Genomic DNA, 24,268 nt, shown 5'->3' on the forward strand with positions numbered 1-24,268 from the left:
AGCATCTATTTCCAACACTTAAGTTTACACAGCCAACCAGGGGATAAGTTAGGCTGGAGCTCATCTCTCTTGGGAAAGGGAACGTGGGTCCTTCCTGATGCTTCTAGAGTGTTTCTCATCATCCACTTTGGGGCTCAACATTTCTGCTGTGGGCTCATCATCTGTGAATCCACCTACGTCTCATCATTCTATTTTTCAGCCTGAACTCGCCCTCCCCATGTGCCTGCCCAAATATGAGAAGATCTCCAAGGTAACTTTCCTAAGAAAATGACTATGTCTCTATCTGAAGCCCAAATACGCAAGGACACAGTCCTTCAATTCCCTTTACAGTCAGTTCCCTTCCCAACACTGCATATTCCACCAAAGAGGCTTTCTATTCTACCACCATCTCAGCCTCTGGGAGGCTCTCCAGGAATCTGTCTGGAAACCAGGACTTGGCATTTATCAGGAAGAAACTGGCATCAACTTAGAAAACCAGCAAGGCAAGTGGAATGGGAATGAGGGTGGGTTAGAGATTCGCCCCTTCCAAAGAGAGAGTAGATTCCACTCCATCACCCCATAGAGTTTTTTAAGGACATACAGGCCAGGAAGCGTCTCGTCTCAGGATAGGCTTGGAGCAATTCTCGGACCAGGTAGCCTTGGCACATGAATGAAATGAAGAGGCATGACTGGGTTCCAGGCCAAAGGGACACTATTATCCAGGGATTGAAAAATGGGGAGTCCCAATGCTACTGGGGTGCCCACCAGCACCCTCAATGATAAACTAAGTCATGTAGACTAAACACCTACATGCTGTGATCTGCCCAAGTGCTTCATACATACATTACTAATAAATCCTTATAATAATCCTGAGAGGGACTATTATCACCTCCCTTGTACAACCCCATTTTCTACTTTGCATCTCTGGTTCTATCCAGCCGGATATGAGGCTGTGCACACATGCTGGGTGACCTCACTTGATGACATAAAGATTGGGTACCCTGTGTAGTCCGCAGATTCGGGCACCATTGAGTCCTTATGTTTAGAATTCAGACATTGGTGTCCATCTTTTCTTCCTGTGTTTTTCCTGCGTTGGGAAGAAGGGCAGTGAGGAGAGGGAAAGGTGGGAACCACTGGCGTTCTGCCTTGATGATTCTTGAATTACTTCCTGCCAGGAAGGGGACCTGCAGGTGTGTGCAGGTGTGTATGCGGGTGTGTGAGTGGGTGGAGGCTTGTGTGTTTCATGGGTTTCAGAAATTTTGAGGAAGAAGAAAGCATAAGACATCTGACTTCTCTCGTGACATCACGAAGAGCAAGAAACTAAGAAATGTCTCACGCTCTTGCAGAGAAGAGGAGATGGGCAGTAATAGCTTGGGACAGGTGAGGAAGGACCATGGAGGGTTTGGTGTTGAGTGAGGTGGCCCAGAGGGTGTCTGTGCATCCTCAAGACCTGGGAGGAGGAAGGCTCCATCTGTGGTGGCTGGATCCACAAACCTTATCTACCAGAATCACTTGAAGAGCTTCACGCAGCCTAGTTGGGCATCAATCCAGTAGCAGCCAATACGATCACACAGAATCTACAGCAGCACTGCAGGGATGAGTGACAGTGGCAGAGGAGATTCATGCCAGGTGAAGAGGGCACAGGCCCAGGCTCCCTGGACTCCCAACATGGCCTTCTCCCTCCCCATTGGCCATGTCCCTGGGGAGATGAGACGGGTAGATGGGTCTTATGCTGGCCCATATCTCCTTTCTCAGGACCTGGGGTAGGATGGCCGTTCATGAATGGAGGAGCAAGAAGACCTGGTGAGATAAGCTTAGCTTGGCTCCTAGCTGGGCAGGAACACAGGACACCAGGGCATTGAGGACCCCACTCCCACCTATGGCCAGTACCAACTTGTCCCGGCGCCTGCCTGTCCAGAGCTGACCAGGAAGATGACACTGGCCTGGGATCAGCTCCCTATGGTCCTGCTGGCCCCCACTGGTCCTCGATGTCACCAGTGGCATTGGCCCCTAACAAGAGAGCCCGCCTGTCCTTTGAAGGATTGAAGCTTCAAATAAAAGGCATCTTCTTCCAATAAAAGGCTGTTTTGTCTACACTGAATATCTATGTTTAGCAGCTACTCAGTGAAGCAGCCCCCTTCATTAATCGTCTTAGCTGGATCTTCTGGATAACTTTGTGCAGCTTCTCCATCAGCACTTGCTGTTTCACCTTGCTCTTTATGTTATAGAGATGACTTCCTTCCAGTTTTTCACTCTCATCACTAGGGATCAAATACTGGATGTTCAGTTATGTTGGAATTTCAGACAATAATGAAGGACTTTTAAAAAGTGTGCTCTTTATCGTCCTTTCCCTCACTGTCTTTCCTCTTCCTCATCCCTCCTGGACTTTCCCAAGAGCACCCTGCGTCTCCCTCCATTGCATGGTGTTCCACAGGCCATCATGTACCTACTGTAGTGCCCCAAAGACCAAGGGCCCTTCGGTTTAACAGAATTCATTTCCTCACGTTATAAAAGTTATTTAAAAAATATTTTCGGCAGATAGAAAAAGGGGTCCTTGGGAAGTTTTTGTTCCTTTTAAAGCAGCTCCAAAAAACGTTTCTTGTCTAGCAGGAAAGCCCCGGCTCTTGGGAGTCAGACCCGTAACCTTTGATATGCAAATGGGGGCCATTAGAAACTGGGTCCACTCATCGTGGGGATTCCCACCATCTTTTCCTTGCTCCCATATGTGCCTGGCAACATGGCCGCCTCCACATAGCCCCACGTGTGTAGAACATCCTGGTGCCCTACATTTGCATATTAAAAAAAACTAGGATGAAAGGGCCAGGTTTTTCAGGGGTTACATGAATGACATGCCTGGTCAAACCAGTACCCTGAGCCCTATGCAAGTAAGATGCTGCCTTCTCCAGCCTCATTATATAACTGGCTGATTTCCAAGGCACTCAGGGTTTCTTCTCTCAACTTTGGAGTCCCCCCTCCCTCTGTCTCTGCACCGAGGAGCTTCTTCTTTCTTTCTTGCCTGTTGAACTCCACTCTTTAAAACCACTCCATGTGTTTTCATGTAGTTTTATTGGCACAAGACTAAGGACGCTGGTGTTCCTGCAGTCATCGGAGCTGGACCACTTATAATATACGCACACACAAATTCAGGGTTTTGCTTTGTTTATATTACATTACAAACATTTTATTGCAATCTTTTCCCCTTTAACAATGTCTGGATATTTTGGAATTAATATCTCAGACTTTCTAATATATGTTGTTCATTATGCCATCTTGTTCATTATGAACAGAGGATTCTACTTTATGACATACTAAAATATTGTTATGAATTTCAGCACTATTGAACATTTAAGTCGTTTATCATTTTCTTTGACCACCAACATTGCTGTAATAAACAGGGATTTAAGAGCAAAAATAACAAGAACAGTTGCTTTACCACTTATTAAAACATATCATAAAGCGACAACAATCAAAACGGTGGATGCCGCAGAGAGACAAGGTAACAAAATAGGAAACCTAGGAATTGATACAGTATATATACACAAAGATTTCCTATATCACAAAAGTGACACTTTAGATACACAGGAAAATAATTTCAACAAATACCAAAGGCACCTCTAACATCCATCCATTCAAAAATAATTAAAATTTTACATGAAAAGTTTGAAACACAAAAAGAACTAGAAAAATATACATATAAATTACGACAAACGCTGCTTTGCAGTGGGAAGACCTTTGTAAATCTGGCAGTAAAAGTGAAGAAGGAGTTTACTAGGGAGCTCTTTGATATCACAGAAGCATTCACATTTGTACACCAAAAAGCCTTACATACAACATTATAAGACAAACCCACAGATCTGGGGGAAAAACACTCCACCACCTGGCCATATGTAAATAGTTGAAAAAACTTAATGAGAAAATGATAGCACCCAACAGAACAAAGACCGTGATGGACTTAGCCCAGTTAAAAAATACTAACCAATGCCTAAGACACCTATAAAGATATGTGCAAACTGGATAATTAAAATAATGCAAATTTAAGCAATTTAATGCCATTATTTTTCATGTATCTAAAAGGGAAAGATTTAAAAGAATCGTAATCACTGATGCAGGCAGGCCCAGGCATAGACCAGCAGCTCCTCATCTGTGGCCTGTGGAAGTGAGGGTTACAGGGTCTGTCTGAAAGAGTGGCCGCTTGGACTAAAAGCCTGAAAGCACATACGCCTTTAGGAGGATTTTCCTTTGTTTAGCAGTTCCCCCGACTTTTCTGCAGTAGATGTGGGTTCTGGACGCCCCTCCTGATGTTCTCCAGGTCTCACAAGCCTGCCCATCACTTGGATCTTAACTTCTCTACATGACATGGAGTCTCAGGGGACTGGTGCCCCACAGACATCACTGAGACAACCAGCAGGGCTCCCCAGAAGCTCCCAAACAGCCTCTCTCGCACATACATACTCCCATCACCATGCCCATTTCTCGGAGTGAAAATCGAGGCTAGTCTGAACTCCCTGAGGCCCCTAAGCATGCCCAGACCTGTGCCACTCTTCCAAGCCCTAACCCCCCCAGTGCCCACCTGGTAGCTCCCGCCTCTGCACGTATATGAGAATCCTGTCATGTGCATCAGTGCCTGCTGGGGACGGGCTGCCCACACAAGTCCTAAACACAACCAGACGCGTCTCAATCTAAGGCTCAGCTCAGACCTCAACCTCACTCTCATAATAAATCAGTGGCAAAAGAAGGAAGAAAAATGGCAAACGCAAGGAAACTTGATAAAAAAGAAAATGAAGGGGAGATGGAATGAGCATGTCTAGAAAGCTCTAACAATTCAGAACCTAAAAACCGGAAAGAAAAAAATGTGGGCGTGTATGTGTGTGCGCGCATGCGCGCGGGAAGACACGTGACTAGGCGAAGGTCAAGGGGGCCGGAGCAAGGCTGACTCCTTTCCCCCGCCTGCAGCTACCTCAACAGGAGGCCGCCCCTTGACTTTGCAGAAAATGACTGAGGTAGGCCGGGCGGGAGGGAAGGCAAGCCCTCTCCGTCCCCTCGCCTGTCGAGGTCTGAGGGTCTCAGCACACCTCCCCAGGCCTGCTGACCTCCCAAGGGGGCAGCGACAGGTAGTCCTGCTGCTTGAGGGCTTTGAAGAGCTGAATGACGGGCACCTGGGGCATGGCCTGGCCCGGGGGCTTCTTGACTTGCAAAGCCTGGTCTGAGTCCCTGATCTCAGGACAGGGTCCCGGGGAAGAGGGCTTACTCCGGGGTGAGACAGGGCCAGCCCCCAGGCCGGGGAGGAAGCAATACTCGCCCACCTGCTGCAGGACAAGGAGGCCCTCGGAGTGTGGGGATGCTGGGGATACATCTGCCCGGTGCTCCCCTGGGTTCCGGACAGGGCTGCTGGCCTCAGGGGGGACAAGATTGTTCAGTGGGGACCTAGTGGACTGGGCCGCAGTTGGAGGGAGCTCCACATAGCCCTCAAACCCTGACTTCACAGGGCCTGGGGCTCCAGGGTGTTCAGCGGCCAGCTCAGGACAGAAGCTGGGGGTGTGGTCTGCAGGGAGGTCCAGAGAGGGAACCAGGGAGACGGGTGAGGCCCCTGACTGGGGGGGGAATACTAGATCTGCAGAGGAGACGTAACCAGAGGCCACTCCGGGGTCCTCAGGGTCCTTAGAGCTCGTGGGCAGAGCCCCAGGGCTGTCCTCTGGGTCCTGTCTTCCCACCCCTGTGGTAAGAGCAGGAGGGGCAGGGCCTCCCCCGGACTCCAGGGAGGGGCTCCCCGCAGCCCCCTGGCTCAGCCTCCTCTCCACATCCACGGCCTGGCCCTGCCCCTGCCCCATCAACTGGGCCAGCGGGACCAGCCGCACCTGCCCCCCAGCGGGCAGACACAGGTACTCCAGGGATCCTGGAGGCGGGGGCTTCTGGCTCCCACCTGCCTGTGGGGGCTCTGGCTGGCACAGGCTGTCAGGCAGGGAGTGGCTTTGAGGCGACCCCAGGTAGGGGCCATTGAAGTCGAAGCTGGAAGCCTGGTTCTCAGGCGTGTGGGAGGGGGCAGGTGGGCCTGGCCGGGGGCTGGGGGGCTGCTCTGTGGGCAGGTCTGAGGCAGCTGGAGTCGTGTCAGGCCCAGATGGTGGATCACAGACATGCTTGGGGTCCTCTGTGGTGAGAGGTGACACCTCACTATCCTTGAATCCTACAAGGAACACCCTGTGGGGAGAAGATGGGTGAAGAATTGGGACCGCCCTGGGCAGGTGATTTGCTCAGGTGCCAGGGTCTTGGCGGGGTGGGGGTGGTCCTCTAGAAGCCCCCATGTCCCCCAGAGCTTGCAGTGAGAACGTGAGCAGGGCAGGGTTGAGGGCTCAGGGACCCCAGAGAAGGACACGGGACATGGATTCGGTCTCTCTGTGGCTCAGGACCTCCGTCCTCTGTGCTGAGCTCAAGATCTTCCTCTGCAAGGCTGAAGCCCTCTCCCTTTTCACCTTAAAGTCCATCCTCCTTCAGCACCAGGTTCATGCCCAGCCTGTGCACTGGGCAACCCTTCCATTATTCTACCACTGTGCCACACCCCGCTCCCGGCAGAGCCAGCAGTGAGCTACCGGCTGAGGCACTGAGGCCCTGGGAGTTTGCAGCCCCAGCTACCCCATGAGGCCTCTAGAGTGTGATGCCTCGCCAGGCAGCAGAGCAGGGGAAGGCCATCTGCTCCCCTTTCCACCTCTAGTCAATTCCCTTGCCTGGGCCTCCCTCACCTGGGGAGAGGAAGTTCTTCCTCACATCCACCCCACGTGCCTCCTGCTTTAGTGCAAACCAGCCTCCTTGGATCTCTTCACAGTGAGCCACAGGGAACCTCACTTGAGTCTTTGATTGGCACCATGGCATCAGCCCTCTATTTGCTCCCCACAGGTCAGGAACGATCCACAAGCCCAGACACTCACCCCTCCAGCTCAGAGAAGTGGCTGTCCCACGGCCCCTGCTCCCGGGGGCTCCTGCTGGCGAAGGCTGCCATGCTGCCTGGAGGCTGCCGCTCTGCAATCCGGTTCTGCAAGAACAGACACATTCCCGCCTGTAGGCACCAGGAGGCCTGGAGGCGGGGCAAGGCAGAGGGTGATGGTACAGGGAGATCCAAGGAGCCCCCAGACAAGAGAATATTCCCCACTTCTTCAGGACTGGCCATGGCCTTTTGACACCGGCAAAGTGAGGCCCAGAGAGGGGCTGGGACTTCCCCCCGGTCCCTGATACCTGAGGACAGGGCGCTGTTCTTGTGATTTTTCTAACCTGGGGTGTCGCTGTCTCCACACTCACCCCCATTTCTCCTCCGTACCAGCCAAGAGACCCCTCCACAGGCAAAGCTGGTCCTGGCTACCTGAGCAAAGGGCTCCCACCACCCGCATGCTGGTGTTCTCCCGACGGTCACCTCAGCCTCCTGTCCCACCCCCTCAGCTCCCTTTCCGAAGGGTTCTGTCTCCACCCTCGAGATGCCCTGAGGCTGAGCAACCTTTGCCACCGGGCACCACTGGCACCCTCAAAGCTCAGCCCAGGTGTCCTGTCCTTGGGGAGCCCTTCTGCCTGACACCCATCTGTCCTGGTAGCAGGAACCCCCTCTGTGAGGCCACTCTGTCCCGGACAGCCCCACACTCAGTTCTCTCCATTGGGGTCCACGCAGATCTCTGGCAAGCAGGGCCAGGCGTGGGCACTCCAGGTGCCCAGGGAATCTCGGGAAGGGATTTCCAAGTGCTGGCCCCACTCCCAAAGCTCCTCTCCAGTCCACTTACCTCCTGACCACCCAAAACCCACAGGAAGAGACGGAGGAGGTGGGGACAGAGACAGAAGAGGCAGGAACAGAGACGCCCCCCACCCCACCCCTCACAGCCGGTTCCTACCTGGAACAGGTGGCTCTTGCTGGGGTTGGGGATCCTCTCCTCCCACTTTCTGCTCAGCCTGGAAGACACCAGGGAGGTGACAGCCATCAGAGACCTCAGAACCAGCTGCTCCCGTGCTCATGCCCAGAGGGGAAACTGAGGCCCAGGAAGTAGGTGGCAGAGTAGGGCTTGGAGGGAGCTGGGTGGGATTCCCTGGTGCCCTCTGGGGTCTCGGTTACCACTCCAGCCCCACAGAGTCCCCTCACCTGTACCCATAGATGCCACAGAAGCGGAGGGCCACGAGCACAGCGAGGGTGAGGAGCACCACGACGAGCGGCAGCACCCACACGGGCAGCGCTTCCAGCAGCCGGGGAGGAAGAGCAGCGTCAGCACCGGGGAGGGGAACGGACCTCGGGGCGGGGACAGGGGTTGGCGCAGTATCCCCCAAGACCTTGCTCCTTGCAGGCCTAGGGCTCTGGAACTTACTGCCTCAGGGGACTAGGGGGGAGAGGCCAGATCCATGCTGAGAAGGGCATTGGTCTGCACCCCCACAATGTTCAAAGAGCTGGGAGCGCACAGGGAGGTCAGATCCTTTCCAGTCACAGGAGGTGCTATGGGGAAGGCAAGAACTACAGTTCATGGCAATCACAGGGGACTTCGTGAAGGAGGTGGCATAGTAGCCGGGCCTCGTTAACAGGAAGGACTAGAGTGGCAGAGATGGGGAAAGGCATGCTGGCAGAGGCACCAGCAGGTGCAAAGGCCCATCCGGAGGCCCCGATACCTCTTGCTGCCCAGCCCTGAGACTCTCACAGACCAGGTTCCTCCAGGACTCTCCTCTTCCTCCTCCCTTGGGCCCATTGGTAAAGCCTCCTTTCTGCTTGGTTGGGGCCCTCTCCCTGGGCCCCTGCAGCTACCAAGTCTGACTGTGGACTTGGGCTGCTCCCAGTATCTCCTGTATCCTCACTCTCTCTGAAACCATCCCATGGCCCTGTCTTGTTCTACAGGAGTTCCCTGGTGGCCACTATGGTGAAAGGTGACGGAAAGTGCACACAGCAAGTGCAGGGAGGTGGGGAGAGGAAGGAATCACAGCAAAACCTTCCAGTCCAAAGACCCAGTCTGCGGCTCTACATTTTCTTGCTTCTATGGTGACAGGAAACTCAGAATGAGCAATCACAAAAGCGTGGTAGCCCCCAAAGCTAAGAAACCAAAGGCCATATTAACAAAGGCCTAAGTCCCAGTTTAGAGGAGGAGTGATGGTGAGATCTGTTCTCCTCTACTCCCGCAAGTCCTCACTTGCAGTCCGTATTACACACCAGGTGTCACTTTCCCAAGGGAGGGAAGGGGCCTGAGTGGGGTGGGGTCTGGAGCCCCACATCGCTGTACCCACAGTCTGCATCCTCTGCCTGGCTGTGCTGTCTCATGAAGAGCGGGTGGAGAACTGACTTCATGCCCAGTTTCTGCTTTCTTTACCCTCTGCCCTTTCATCGTGAGGGTCTGCCAGCCAGCTGGGAGGTGCTGTCTGCAAAGGCCTTCCCTTTCTCTTTGGCCACCATCTATTTGGGAAGAGGGCTCACCTACAAGTCGTGGCAGGCCTGCTACAGCTGCTGCGTTGGGGATTTTCTGGCAGTGAGAAACTCTGAGCTGGGCCCGGCCAGAAGCTGTGGACTCCGGCCTGTACCTACCCCACTCGGTTTCCCAGGAGCGCTCCTCACTCCACTGGCTCCAGATCCCATCGTAGCCGCTGCGGAAGGTCCTGACCCTCACCCTGGCCCAGTACGTGGTGGAGGGCTCCAGGGCTGGCAGGGCCATGCTGTGGGCGTTCCAGAGGGTCTCGGTCTTGCTGTCCTGTGGGTTGGCGCTGAGGGTGAGGCCTGGCCCTGTGGCTCATGGGTGTGGCTGCAAATCCCTCCCACCCGGACCCCCAGTGTTGCTGGCTCCCGGCTCCTGCCCGGCCCAGGCCTGCTGCGGCTTCTGTCTCACGACCATGGAGCCTCCCCAAGGACCACACAGGGACAGCACAGTGGATGGGACTGGGGACTCTGCAGCCCCCGACATCGACAGCACTGAGGTCTGGAGGCCTGAAGCCACCTCCCCACCCTATTTTAAGCCTCCTCAGCTCCCAGCCCTTCTGGGGCAGCCTGCACCCACACTGTGGCCTTTCCAGGAATGCAGTGCGGGCCGGCTGGACTCTGGACCCTGAGATGGGGATTCAGGAGCCCAGGGCCCACTCCCAGCCCCACGACTGGCCCACCACTGGCCCACCGCCCTCCTGGCCTCAGTTGCTGCATTTCTAGCCTGAAGGTCTGGGGTTGGTTCTGTGGTTTCTTCTCTGGCCTCTGTGGAGGCAGGGGACTGAGTCCTGGGCTGGCCCCCCGACCCCCGCCACCAACTCAGAAGCAGCTCTGTCTGAGCCTCAGTGTGTGTCCAGATGAGACTCCTCTGAAGAAATACCCCCGGGATTTCATGACTTTTGAAAACCTTCTTCCCAGTGGCCTTTTTTTTTTTTTTGAGACGGAGTTTCGCTCTTGTTGCCCAGGCTGGAGTGCAATGGCGCGATCTCGGCTCACCGCAACCTCCGCCTCCTGGGTTCAGGCAATTCTCCTGCCTCAGCCTCCTGAGTAGCTGGGATTACAGGCACGCGCCACCATGCCCAGCTAATTTTTACTATTTTTAGTAGAGACGGGGTTTCACCATGTTGACTAGGATGGTCTCGATCTCTTGACCTCGTGATCCACCCGCCTCGGCCTCCCAAAGTGCTGGGATTACAGGCTTGAGCCACCGCGCCCGGCCCCAGTGGCCTTTCAACCCCTCCCTGCCCAGAGGGTCCCCTGTTCCCTGGGAACTCAGGTTCAGCTGTTCATTTTGGCCAAGCCACGCCACTTTCCCGAACCTCAGCTACTTCACCAAGAGATGGGACAGTGACCTGCTGACCACACAGCCCAGTGATCCCCACGTCCCAATGGCTCCCTCCCACTGGTCACCTGCCAAAGGCCCAGTGCCTTGCCGATGGAACCCCTCTTGGTTACTTCCCCCTCTCCTGCCCTCCCCAGCGTTTCTCCCCTCCCTGGGCAAAGGCCCTCACCTCCCACGTGGTCGAGTTTCTCCTGTACTGGATCTCGAATTTGTGGTCTATGTGCTCGTACTGCATTTTCATTGCTTTCCAGTGCAGGCTGTAGCTGTCTCCTACCTTGCTCACAGTGAGGGACGGAGGCGCCATCTGGACTGGAGGGAGGGAAACTGTCAGGAGCATCATCGCCCCCGCCCCCAATGGAACGTTCCCTGTGTCTCCTGCTAGACAGTGGGGCTGCCTCATGGCTGGGTCTTTTTCATCCCCACTTCACTTAACCATGTTTTGACCTGAGGGGTCTTCTCTTGGGAGATGCTGAGACTCACTTGTTTTGGAGTGATGTGGCTCAATGCTTCGTTATTTCTACTTTTTTTGCAGTAAAACATGAAACCACTATTAGTTGGTTCTATTCTAGACAACTGACTTTTTTTTTTTTTTTTTTTTTTTGAGACGGAATCTCGCTCTGTCGCCCAGGCTGGCGTGCAGTGGTGCGATCTCAACTCATTGCAACCTCTGCCTCGAGGGTTCCAGATTCTGCAGCCTCAGCCTCCTGAGTAGCTGGGATTACAGGCACCTGCCACCCACGCCCAGCTAATTTCTGTGTTTTCAGAAGAGACGGGGTTTTGCTGTGTTGGCCGACTGGTCTTGAACTCCTGACCTCATGTGATCACCCGCCTTGGCCTCCCAAAGTGCTGGGATTACAGGTGTGAGCCACCGCACCCAGCCTGATTATGTTTTAGGTGCTGTTACACATGCTTATTTGACACGAATTATTGTGCTCAATTCTAACAACCCTATATGGCAGGTACTACTAATCTTCACATTTCACAGACAGAGAAACTGAGTCACAGAACCATTAAGTAACTTGCCCTAAAGAAAGGCAGCTAAGCAGTGGCAAAGACAAAGATTGCTACCCCCCCCCCCCCGCAGTGTGATGGACTCTCTTATTTGACACTCCCACCAGAGGTGTTGGGATTTGGCTAAAGGCTAGGACCGGATTGCACGTTCTCACCACCGGAAAGTCCCCAATACAGCGGCCACAGCAAGCCTTCAACAACATCTAGATGAGACCCAATAGAAAGTGGCCAAAGAGAAAGGGGAAGCCCTTTGCAGACGGTGCCTCCCACCTGGCTGGCACACCCACACGCTGAAAGAGGTGAAGGGTAAATAAAGCAGAAATTGGGCATGGAGTCGGAAGTTCTGAACTCTAATTCTGATCTGCCTACTCATAGCTGTGCAACTTTAAGTAAGTCACTCAACCTCTCTGAGCTTCAGTCTACCCAAACGAAAAAAGAGAATGCCTATAACCTTGATGCCTTCACAGTATAAACAATACGAATGCCCATAATTTGTTGAGGTCACTTATGTGCCAGGCATTATATGAGACCCTTAATATATTTGTGCATTTGAACAATCAGCATTCCTTTTTCCAGTGAGGATCCCAAGAGAGTTAATGATAAAGTCAAACCCAGGTAACTAAGACAAATTGGCCTCTGCTCTTCACATATACTAAAGACTGGACAGAAGAACTTGGTCATCAGGAAGCAACGCGAGAGGTTCTGTCGCACTGGGGTCCTTGTTACGTCACAGAAATGAGGGATATTAACCTGGGAGGCTCAACGCTCTCTGCATACACCACAGCCCCCAGTTGAAAAGTACATCCTAGATCAGTTACACTGAAGATAGAACATCAGTCGGAGGGGAACTTCGGAAACCAGAAAGAGGAAAATCCGATGAGGAATGAAAGGGCAGGTTTTGGTGGCAGGACCGGGAGGGGGTGGGGGGTGGCCAGCAGTGGAGCTTTGGGGAGCTGCAGGGTAGGAGAGGGAAGCAGGAAAACGGACAGGAGATCAGGGTTTCAAAGGCCTGCTCCTGCTTTCAGCCACTGCCATTGTTTCACTGCTTCTCTGGTCACTTGTGGTCACTGGACTGCATCTCTTTGAAAGTGACAAACATGCAGACTGGGCCAGGAGGAGCTCTGAGCGGATTTGGGTTACACAATGAGGGCGTGCCGGTCCCAGACCATCCCCACAGAGGGCTGGGAGTAAACTCACTGTGCTCGGAGCTCTTTATGTGTTTCTCTGGCGTCCTTGGCTGAACGGAGACGATGTACTGGCCGTGGGTGCTGGGGTCGGGCACAGGAATCCCACAGTGGTGTCTGATGTGGAGGCTGCCGAACTCCTCCCTCAGCACTGGGGAGCACTCTTTCTCCCTGAGGAGCACAGCAGAGCTGAGGGAAAGGGGAGGGAGGGCCCGTGGGAGGGAGGAGAGTTTGGGGTAGGCTGGGGCCCCAGGGACAGGAGGAAACCTGCGGCAAGGCCAAGCGGAGGAGAGGGGCCGGAGAACGGATGCTCACCCTACGTCGGGGCTGGGCTTGTAGAAGAGGCCGAAGGAGACGGAGCTGACCACCTCCCGCCTCACCTCCCAGGAGCAGCTGAGCACGGCAGCCCCGTCGAAGAAGCACTGCAGGTTCTGGGGCTGGGCCTCATCCCCTGGGGAGAGACAGCTCCTCATGCACTCCCCTCCACCCCTCCCACAGCTCTCGGCGGGCGCCCGGCGTGTGATTCATCACCCAGAGGTCACGGGCTCTGGGGCCAAATGACCAGGGCCGAAACTTCAGCCTGAACCTGCCAGCTGTGTGCCCAACAGCTCTGAGAGAGAGATCTGTGCCCCGCACACCCTCCCGGGAGGATGGAAATAGCATGTCAGTCTCAGTGTTTGGGGACTGAACAGCATAACCTGGGTAAGCCCTGCACATCCTGTAGCCTCCGTTAACACAGCTGCTAACAGCGCTGCTGTTGTTATTCTTGCAATTGCCATTGGCAAAGGGCGTGCAGAAAACTGGAAGCCCAAAGTGAACAGATGCAGAGTCCTACCAGGAGGTCACAGAGGCGGGACGGCCCAGGGATGCTACTGGAAAAACGGCAGCAGGAGATCTGGGAAGCCCCCACGTGGAGCCCAGGACCCCTGCTGTGCCAGGAGCTCCTGACGAGCCCACCTTTCCACCATGGGGCATTTCCTGGGCTCTGGCTCCATTACCTGGCTGGGAGTCCCAGCGCAACTCTGGGCTCCACTCACTGGGACGTCCTGAGAGCTGCGAACCTGGGGCCAGGCGGGTCCGCACGCGGGCCACGTAGGTGCTGCTGGGCATGAGGTGCTCTGGCCCCAGGGTGGCATGGGAGGCATTGGAGAGGAGGGTGGCCGCATCCTGTCGGAGACAGTGGGAGCTGGAGGAGGGTGCTATCCCGTCCCTCTGGGCTGGGGCAGCGCTGGCTGTGGTTCCTACCTCCCAAGAGTCCTGGAGCCGCTTATAGACCACCTCAAACTCCAGGTCCCCCTGGGACAGCCACTGGCTCTGGGGCGCCAGGGCCACACTCCAGGTCAGCAGGAAGTGGTCCTGGTGGCTACGGATCTGCAGGTCCTTGGGTGCAGGAGGCTGGACTGGAGGGAGGAAGCGACCACCACCTCAGGCTGGACCGTGGGGGCAGTCAGGGCCTGCGTGGCCTTTTGTGTGGACACAGGGGGTTCCAGGCCACCCCCGCCCCATCAGGTGAGGGACCTTGAGCAAGACCCATCTCCTCCGCGGGCCTCAGCCCTTCAACTGCAAAACTGTAGGGTTTCAACCTGAAAGCCATGGAAAGCCATGCCTCCCACCACACCGCCCCAGAAGCCTTCCTGGCTTCCAGGCTGTCATCTCCAAGGTCAGGGTTGCTGACCAGTGTGTTGACTGCTTTGTTGATATATGTAGGTGCTCAAGGAAAGAAGGTTGAATGAATGAATCGTGTGTATATCCTAACTAGGATTTCCATGCCCCCGCGTCGTCATCCCCTGGCCAGTGTGGCCTCGCCACGTCTAAGGGTGAGTGTTTAGGTCACATTCTGGGCTTCAACATCTTCTCTAACTCCTGCTCCTCCAATCTACGCTGTAAGTCCCTGTCTCCAGCATTCACACTCCCACATATGGTCATGTCACTCCCTCAGTGTTCTCTGTGTCTGGAGGACACAGGCAGTGAGACGGCAGGACACAGCAGCCTCTCCAGGGCCAGCCCCCGCCTGAGTCTCCTGCTTCTCCCCACTGCTGTCTGGCCCTTGAAGCAGATGCTGCCTGGACACAATGGTGCGCGGGTTCCCCAGCTGCCCATGCCCTCCTGATCCCCCAGCCTCTGCATAGCTCTTACCCTGGCAGGGAGGCTCTTCTCGCCCTCCCCTCCTGTCTACCCTTCAGATCTGAGGTGCAAAGCTCCTCCCTCTGGGAAACCTGTCCTCATCTCCTGGGGGCCTTGCTCTCTGCCCCCTGCATGAGGCACCCACCCACTGCCGTCAGTAAGTTCTCACGGGGGACAACATCCACTGTTTCCCCTCCCGGCAGCTTGGGCTCTCTGAGCTCTACTTGGGAAGGAAGGGACTCTCATGTCCATCAAACCCCTGTGTGGAAATATTGCTTCAGATGGATTCCTGGTGGTCCAAACCATCCCCTGCTCTGGAAGCGGCTTTATGATGCTGTGGCAGAAAGGGGCAGGAAGGCTTGGCCAGAGCCCCTCCGGTGTGACTCTTGCCAAGAGACCCAAGTGGCCCAGTGGTTAGGACTAGAGACTCGGACCGTCCTGGGCCGGATCTCAGCTCTGCCAGCAGCAGCAGAGGCCCTGGACTAGTCACCTCCTTCTCTGTTCATTTCAGCAGCAGCCACAGACACCAGTAACAGCACCAAGCCTGCTGTGGCTCTGCGTGCGTCTCTAGTGACGGCCTGCAGGGCCTCCCACCGGCCTGCCCCTGGGGTGGGCTTTTGCCACATCAACGAAAACTTTCATTAAATGCCTCCCCTTCTACGTGTAGTTTCATTCTAAGCAATCGTTTCCTTGAACGCAGGACTTTGAAGTGCCGTTCTATTTCTTTCTGATACAGAGTCAAATAAAACCTCAAGACACCAAATCATCATCCACCCCTCCCTAGACCACGGACAGCTTCATGGGCACTGTGGGCTCGCAGCCCACCCTGGGGGCCCTCCTCTAGTGCAGGAAGGAGACGAGCTCCCTGTCCACAGCGCAGGGCGCCCCCGGGAAGACTGACCCAACTCTGTCATTACTGCTCAGTGTGGACTTCAGAGGAGGCATCTGACCTCCTGGGCCTCAAGGGCCACATCCAGGAAATGGGTTGCTGCAGAAATGAGATGAAACAACTAAGTTGAAAGAGTTTTGAACCAGGTAGGTATCTAACTGGGTGGCTGGAGGGGTTTTCTTTAAGGGCAGCCTGCAGAGCTGGAAGCCCATGGCTTGGTGGGAGGTGGGAGCAGCCAGGGGCAGGGAAGGCGCCTTTGTCAGGAGCCCCTCACACTGTCCCTGCTCTGATGCCTCCCTGTAAGCAGACCATACCCTCATCCCTCAAGAGACCCTCACCCAACCCCAAGCCACAGTCTCCCACCTTCAAGACTACCCTGGCCAACCCTGGCACCCCCAATCCACACAGGAAACCAAGCCCAGGGCAGGGCCTCCAGCCACTCACCATGCTGGGTCAGAGTGACGGTGAGCTGGGCGCCCAGAGGCTTGTCTGGTGTGAATGAGAAGCGGTCAGTGTCAGAGCTGACAAAACTCTGGTAGGGAATGACACATCTCCTGGGCACGCAGTGGGGATGCGGGCAGGCTGACCAGGGCATGTCATCACTGAGGTCGCAGGACACTGGCTCTGGAGGGTCCCTGCTGGGAGAGGACATGGCTTAGCCCAGGGTGCGTGGGGACTGCTCACTCATCAAAGGTGCATTGAGTGCTCACGTGCCTGGCTCTGTCCAGAATCAGGGGCCAGGCAGAGACAAACACGTACAAATCCCGCCCACAGAGCTGCCATCCCTGGAGAAGGGGACCCGCATGGAACAAAGTGTGCAGCGTGTGCAGTAGAGAACTTCATGTGGATAAATAAAGCAAGAAGCGTGTCAGGCAGGAGGAAGGGCTGGGATGAGGATGCAATTTGAAATATGGGACAAGCAGGCCTCTCTCAGGAGGTGACCTGTGGGCAGAATGCTAAGGTGATAAGGGAGGGACTATGCAAATCGCGAGGATTTCAGGAAATGGAACAGCACGTGCTAAGGTCCTGGGGCAGGCAGAGTTTATGTGTTGTATGGCTTGGCCTGAAACCAGTGTGTGAGGAGTAGAGCATGGGACAGGGAGGTCGAGGAGACCCATCCATCAACGTGATGGGATTGGGCCTCACTGCGAGTGAGTGGGAAAGAGTTCTGAGCAAAGGCGTTGTAGATATTGATGAATGCTTTGAAAGGATTCCTGAGGGTCATTGGTTGTGAATAGATCGAGGTCGGAGTGTGGCCATGTGGCAAGCAGGGAGCCCAGTTAGGAGGCTTCTGGAATATCCAGGTGACAGGAAGTGCTGTGCACCAGGGCAGTGGGGCGGGCGTGGGTGAGGTTCCAGTTCTGTCTGCCTCTCTGGTTCCAGCTGTTTAATTACTTCATTTAAGGCTAATTTAGACCCTGGCCAATACCCCAGAGCGATGCTGGTCCCCTTCCCATGTGGCACGTGCCCAGGAGAGCTCGGGTGAGAGGGGCAGCAGCCCATCCTGTGGCCAGGGCTGGTGCCTCACCTCCGGGGCATCAGTTTCCCCATCTCTGAACTCACAGGGCAGCTCCCAGGCCAGTGCCATCTCCCTGGTCAACTCTGGACAGGCAGGCAGTGGCACGGCTGGGGCATCGTGGCCTGGCCCTGCCCACCTCACAGTGAGGAGGGAGTAAGGTCATGTGGGGCAACTGTATTAAATTGGGAAGAAATAAGAGAAGATTGTCACCACTGTCACCACCACCCTTATCAACATCATCAGCATAGAAGGGCGCTTCCCAGAAACCCCACATCAGATGGCAGCACCTGGCCTGGGCAGGTACCTGGAGGGGCAGGACAGGTTCCTCTGTCCTCTGTCCGTTCCCACCCCAAGGCTGACCTGACCTGTCCTTGTCTACACCGCTGTCCCACACCAGGCACAGGGGCCACTGTAGCCCCTGCCTGTGGACCCTGCACCCAGCGTTACTCACTGATTCACCCGGCGAATGAGGGTCACATTGACGAGCCGCTGGGCGTCCTGTGTGTCCGCCCACCTGCAGGTGATGTGGCTGGTGTAGTCATTGTAGCAGCGAAGCGTCTGCATTGGGACGGTTTCTGACAAGAGGAACAGGAGAGGGTCACCTCTCTCCCCTGCAGGGTTGGTTCCTTGTCACCATTCCCCCCTCAGCTGCTCCGGGATGCCCAGCACTGAGGAGGGGGTCTCCCAGGTCCCTGCAGAGGCCCCAAGTAGCCAGGCAGAGGTGCCCTAGGTTGGGAAGGGGGTCTGCCGGGGTGGGCTCCTGGCTGTGGACCCTCCTCTCTTGACAGAAGTGTGCTATTCTGTTAGTTCTCAGGACACTTTCTGGGCCTCTGCTGTGCAGTGTTCCTGGGCACGTTCCCCTCCACCATCCCAGGACAGAGACATACACCAGGCACAGCCCTGGCCCCGGCCCCACTGTGCAGCCTGGGAGGGCCACACGCTCAGCTCTGGGACGCAGCATGGTGGAGTCCTACCCTGCGCCCTCCCCCTGCCCTCTACTCCCCAGCCTCGGGAGCCTGGTGTTTGTTAAGCAGACTGTGGTCCCAGCATTGTCAAGAAGCCAGGTCTCTGGGAGCCCTTAGGAGGGACCATTTTACCCCAAGAGCCTGGGAGCATCCCAGGAGGGCCTTCAGGCACAGGAGGGCTCTTGAGGCTGAAGCAGGAAGAGAAGCCCAGGCTGAGGCCCTGCAGGAGCAAAGCCCTGGAGGTGGGAACCACTGAGGCTCGGCGAGTGTCTGCTGGAGAAGGAGGGGCAGGGAGACGGCCAGTGCAGCCACCCTGGAGCCTGGAGCCGGAAGTGCCGGGCTGAGAAATGTGGGCTGGGAAGCTAGACACACTCAGCTGGACTTTCCAGGACAGGATGAGCAGGAATGTGCGGGAGGTGGGAAGTGAGGGAGGCCCAGGGAAGGCCAGGGCAGAGACAGAGGGAGCGGAGCAGAGGAGCATGGGTGGGCAGGGTCCTGGGGACACACTACAGGCCTCCCCGAGGGTAGAGCAGTGATGAGGGGCACAGGGAAGGGGTTGCAGCCACACACTCACCTTCTTCCCCCGCCAGGCTGTGCCCCCAGCACAGGGCCAGCAGGGCCATGCGGAGCAGCCCCCGGGCCAGCACCATCTCCCTGGTCAGCCCTGGACAGGCAGGCGCCGGCACAGGTGGCTGCTGGCCATGGAACAGGCGGGGTCCTCAGTGTCCTGGAGTCCTGTGCTCCTGCCCAGCTGGGAGCCAGGCCAGATCCATTTCACAGGCTCCTGGGAACTCTCCCTCCTGGCCTCTGCCTCCTCCAGACCTGCAGGAGGAGATGTCGGCAGTGAGCTGCCCCTCCCCCTCCACGTGCCCCAGGGACACCGCCCACGTTGTGGGGACAACCCAGAGAGGTGGCCCTCATGCATGGCCCCTCAGTCTCCTGGGACATGCAGGTGATGGGCGTGGGCTGCATGGCCTGAGGCGCTGGGTCCCCACTTGGGTCACGGACACCTGCCACCTGACAATGCGCTAGACAGCAGAGCAGCAGAGAGTGGGGCTGGGATTTGACTCCAGCTGAGCTCCCCATGGGCTGCTGGTCCCTAGTCGCTCCGGGGAGTCTCTGGGTGTGGGATGCCACAGTGTCGTTCCCTGGATGTGGTCACATGTGCACACACACGTCCTGGCTTACACACAGCTGTGCTCTCCCCACCCCCGCTCCGTTTACTGTCACCTCCCCACCCTCCACTTGCCGGTTCCCTTTTCTCCTCAGAGGCCGGGGGTTTCCTGCCTTTCATTTCACTGGTCTGGGAAGTACCCAAGAGAGTAGAACAGACGACTATGGCTGCTTTGCTTCTGTGAGATTGTTGGAAGCTTCACTCAAGATGCCCACACAAACACACACACACAACACACGCATGTATGATACCTACACACAGACACACACAGATACATACAATATACACACATATACAAACATTCACACACAAATACACACACAGAGCCATAGACACAGACACATGTACAACACAGATGCACATTCACACATAGATACACAAACATGCACACACATATACACAGAGACACACATACAGACACACATGCACAATACATACATAAACATATATACACATGCATATACCATCTACACACAGACATATACACATACAGATACATGCCCATACACACACACACACACACACACACACACACACGGAATCTATCAATGGACATACTGGCTGGAAACAAACTCCACTTGACCCCAGAATGTACTAATACACGATGAAGGAGGAATCAGGAATCAATGTGATGTGATGAAATATTCAATTAAAAATGCTAAAATAATTGAGTAACAACATAAAAACGTCCATCTAAAACTCCATTTTACACTATTCCCCAAGTAACAGGTTCATTACACATTTAAATGTAAACAGTTACATTCTAGGAAACCTGCAAGCCATAGGAGTGAATGCCTTTGAACTCTTTAAGCTTAAAAGCATAGGTGACATCACAGAGACAAAAGCTGGCAGCAGGACATAAAAGCGAAATCGTCTGCATTTTGTCAAACTGACTGAGGCATACAAGCCAAGGGCAGAGTACAAGCAAAACGTTTGCACCAACGTATTAATCTGTTAGGAATACCGTGACAACTTTCCATAGAGTGAGTGGCTTATGAGTAACAGAGTTTCTCATCATTCTGGAGGCTGGGAAGTTCAAGATCAAGGTGCGGGCAGATTCGATATCTGGTGAGGGCCTGTTTCTCACCGTCTCCTCACTGTAATCTCACATGGCGGAAGGAGCCAGGGAGCTCGCTGGGGTCTTTATACGGCGCCAGTCATGTTCCACAGGCACTACCTCCAGAGAGTCTCACATTGGAGATTAGGTTGTGACATAAACTTAGGAGGACTCAAACATAAAAACCATAGCAACCAGAATTATGGAGGACTGGTTAGTGTCTTTTACTGTAAAAGGTTAAAACAAATCAATTTTATCAAAGAGCACAAACAATATTCACATACGCAGAGAGAATTCACGATGGTGGCTGACAGTATTTCAGTGTTTTCCGTGAGCCAGGCATCATTCGAAAGGCTTTCCGGATGTGAATACGTCTTGTGTATAGGTTACCACTAAAATCTCCACTTTACAGATGAGAAAATAAGGGTGGAACGTTATGTAATTGGTCCACAATTGCACAGCTGGTAAGGAGCAGACTGGGATTCAAGCCCATGGCAGGTTACCTCTGGACTCTGTCCCTGACCACTACGTCAATAGTGGTTCCATTTCCCAAACATCAAAACAGCGCACGTCTATTCTGACATATACTGACCCAGCAGACGCTTCTACAGACATGCACAGATTCAGCAAAAATAAAAGAATACGTTAAGACATCTAAATCAGCATTCTCAGGGAGATTTGAGAAATGACAGCCATTTAAAAGAAGACACTTCTATGCAAAGAACAGAGTTCTTGGAATTTGAAGATATGAGAGCCATAATTTAAAAAATAATCAATCAAAGGCCGGGTGTAGTAGCTCATGTCTGTAATCCCAGCAGTTTGGGAAGCCAAGGCAGGTGGATCACTTGAGGTCAGGAGTTTGAGGCCAGCCTGGCCAACATGGTGAAACCCTGTCTCTACTAAAAACACAAAAAAATTAGCTGGCCATGGTGGTACGTACCTGTAATCCCAGCTATTTTGGAGGCTGAGGGAGGAGCATTGCTTGAACCTGGGAGGCAGAGGATGCAGTGAGCTGAGATCATGCCACTGCACTCCAGCCTGGGTGACAAAGAAAGACTCCGTCTCAAAAACAACCAATCAATAATGGGCCAAACCACAGAATGGATACCACACATGAAAAAGATAGATATTGAAAACAGAGCACACAGTCAAGGAGATTAAAAGGCCTGGGAAAGAAATCCAAGAATTCCAGCATCCGGAACAGGCGGTGGAGAGAATTAAGAACACGTGTATTGACAGCGTCAGCTACCTAGTCTGAAAGACAGTGGAAGACCTTGACCTTTTCTTCCTGGAGGCAGAAGCCAAGGTTTTAGCTGAGTCTACTGCTACACAGAATAAAAAGTTATGTTTCCTATACTCTCTTGCTGCTAGGTGTAGTCAAGTGACTAAATGTGGTCCGAGAAAATGAGAGTAGAAGCATTGTGTATGTCTTCCCAAAAAGGCTGCTTAATGGCAGTTGACTCAGGTGGGAGGGGTCCATTTTTGTCCCTTTTTTCCTTCTTCCAGCCTGCAACTTGGAGGTGACAGCTGGCGCTTCAGCAGCTATTTTGGACCATGAGGTTACCTTGAGGATAGAAGCCGTATGTGAGGATGATGCAAAGAAAAAGAGAAAGCTGGATTCCTACTGTCACTCTGGAGCAACCACACTAGCCTCAAACCGCTGCTTCTGGGCATCTTTTCTATGCCGGGGGAAAAAGAAACTTCTATGTTGTTAAGCCACCATTGCCTGGGAATTCTCCACGTGAAACCAAACAGATACAGTAACAAATGGGAGAAAAAGTCACAGGGATTTCAAACAGACAACAGGCCACTTAGTAAAGAACAAGATTCCTTTTTAGAATATTTTTTAAAGACAGTAGGAACCTGTATTTAAGGAAGGCTACTGCAATGGAGTTTTGAAGTAGGGGACAGATATCCGGGTTTACTCCCAAGATTCCCTTTAATAGACCCATACCCATTTCTCACTGGTACATTTTCCATCTTCCAAGAATATCAGGACAAGCCTAGAAATGTTTCCAGAAGAAAACAAAGAGGATACTTTGAATGGAGCAAGGGTCAGATTGGCAAGAGATTTCACATGAGAGACCCTGAACTTTACATCGAGGTCTTGAAAATACCAACGGAAAATATGTTTAAACCCAGAGTCACAAAATGCCAAGTTTTCTTTGACATTTAAAGGACACAAAAAGTGTTTGCTATGTAAGGACAAAGAAAGTTTTTCCAAATCTTTTCTGAAAAAGAAATACTCTAGGTTAGATTTCAGGAAAAAACATCCAAGAAAGGCTGAAATATTGAGGCAAAGAAACCAGCAACACTTACAGATAAGGAAAGAAGAATATTGATCTAAAACTCAGATGATTTCAACAAGAGAGTTGGCCGTGAGGCTGGGGTGGAGAGTGGAGAGGAACTGAAAACTTGCTGAAGATCTCTTATTTTGGAAGGCATGTATGTGCTAAATAAACCCAAATGCTGGTGGCCTCCCAAAGTTCTGGGATTACAGGCATGATCCAAGGTGCCCAGCAGAGAAAATATGAGTTCAATACATTTTAAATACAGTTTAAAAAAATATTATGATTTTTTGAGATAGAATCTCACTCCATCACCCAGGCTGGAGTGCAACAGTGTGATCTCGGCTCACTGCAATCTCTGCCTCCTGGGTTCAAGCGATTCTCATGACTTAGCCTCCCGAGTAGCTGGGACTACAGGCACGTGCCACCGTACCTGGGTATTTTTTTGTATCTTTAGTAGAGACAGGATTTCATCATGTTGGCCAGGCTGGTGTCAAACTCCTGGCCTCAAATGATCTGCCCACCTTGGCCTCCCAAAGTGCTGGGATTACAGGCATGAGCTCCGCTTCCTGGTCCACCAAATATAAGTTCAATATATTTTAAATCCTTAAAAATGTAAACAATTAAACATCACTAAGAATGAAGAGTAAGCATGGGGACAGAAGGATGACAGAGAAAGGGTGGGAGGGACAGAGAAAGGAAGAGAGAGTAAAGCGAAGAGAAAAACCAAACACCTTCTTTCTCAAAATAAACACATGTGTAAACATTCCCAAGCTTATGAAGAAATTGAAAGGTAGGAATAAAAACTGGGGAGGCGGGGAAGCAAAATACAAATGCTCTCCAGACAAAAATAATTCCTAGGTCAACCTGACAGAGACTTTTAAAAGAACACATCAAGTCCCCTTCCACGAACACTCCCTCCGTGGAAGCCGTGGAAGCCGTCTTTCTCTCTCCTGGATTTCCCCTCTGGAGTCGCCGTCCACACTCTCTCGTGGAAGCCTGCCTTCCCCTCCTCAACTCCATCTCTCTCTATTCCCTTCCACTCAGTGTGGAGGCTGCTTTCCTCTCCTGGATTCCATCTTTCTGGATCCTCTCACTCAGCGTGACAGTTAGCTGTTTCTCTCTCCTTCTGTTTCTCTCTCTCTTTAAATAAATCACTTTCTACAAACAAACAAAAAAAGAACACATCATGACCAAGTAGAGGATACTCCATATATGGAAGGACAGTGCTCAAAAAATCTATTTAAGATTCAGATAAACAGCCGGGCGCGGTGGCTCAAGCCTGTAATCCCAGCACTTTGGGAGGCCAAGGCGGGTGGAT

General features: G+C 53.4%; 1 protein-coding gene and 1 long non-coding RNA gene across 8 annotated transcripts in view; one reads left to right on the forward strand and one right to left on the reverse strand.

The window, feature by feature from the left end:
- Window positions 1-4,915: 4,915 nt before the first annotated feature.
- On the forward strand, window positions 4,916-9,646 carry LOC120361499 (uncharacterized). Its single transcript, XR_005577680.2, has 3 exons — window positions 4,916-4,979; window positions 6,868-7,993; window positions 8,102-9,646. It is a non-coding gene; the product is annotated as an uncharacterized LOC120361499 (long non-coding RNA).
- CSF2RB (colony stimulating factor 2 receptor subunit beta) overlaps window positions 4,966-24,268 on the reverse strand; it is a 37,092-nt gene continuing 17,789 nt past the window's right edge. For 2 of the 7 annotated variants that reach the window (XM_074391339.1, XM_074391338.1), the window contains 14 exons: window positions 19,446-24,082; window positions 19,003-19,250; window positions 17,915-18,038; window positions 16,389-16,582; window positions 14,177-14,331; window positions 13,930-14,098; window positions 13,247-13,382; window positions 12,945-13,102; window positions 10,906-11,045; window positions 9,506-9,668; window positions 8,090-8,180; window positions 7,845-7,902; window positions 6,900-7,003; window positions 4,966-6,174 (listed from right to left, as the gene is read on the reverse strand). In XM_074391339.1, coding sequence (XP_074247440.1) covers window positions 5,043-6,174; window positions 6,900-7,003; window positions 7,845-7,902; window positions 8,090-8,180; window positions 9,506-9,668; window positions 10,906-11,045; window positions 12,945-13,102; window positions 13,247-13,382; window positions 13,930-14,098; window positions 14,177-14,331; window positions 16,389-16,582; window positions 17,915-18,038; window positions 19,003-19,078 — 2,700 coding nt within the window. In that variant the 5' untranslated portion in view covers window positions 19,079-19,250; window positions 19,446-24,082 and the 3' untranslated portion in view covers window positions 4,966-5,042. The remainder of the gene's footprint in view (window positions 6,175-6,899; window positions 7,004-7,844; window positions 7,903-8,089; window positions 8,181-9,505; window positions 9,669-10,905; window positions 11,046-12,944; window positions 13,103-13,246; window positions 13,383-13,929; window positions 14,099-14,176; window positions 14,332-16,388; window positions 16,583-17,914; window positions 18,039-19,002; window positions 19,251-19,445; window positions 24,083-24,268) is intronic. The other 5 variants (XM_074391341.1, XM_010343504.3, XM_074391340.1 and 2 more) reach the window with 4 other exon arrangements.

Source organism: Saimiri boliviensis, chromosome 21, assembly GCF_048565385.1.
Source record: "Saimiri boliviensis isolate mSaiBol1 chromosome 21, mSaiBol1.pri, whole genome shotgun sequence".
Lineage (NCBI taxonomy): Eukaryota > Metazoa > Chordata > Mammalia > Primates > Cebidae > Saimiri > Saimiri boliviensis.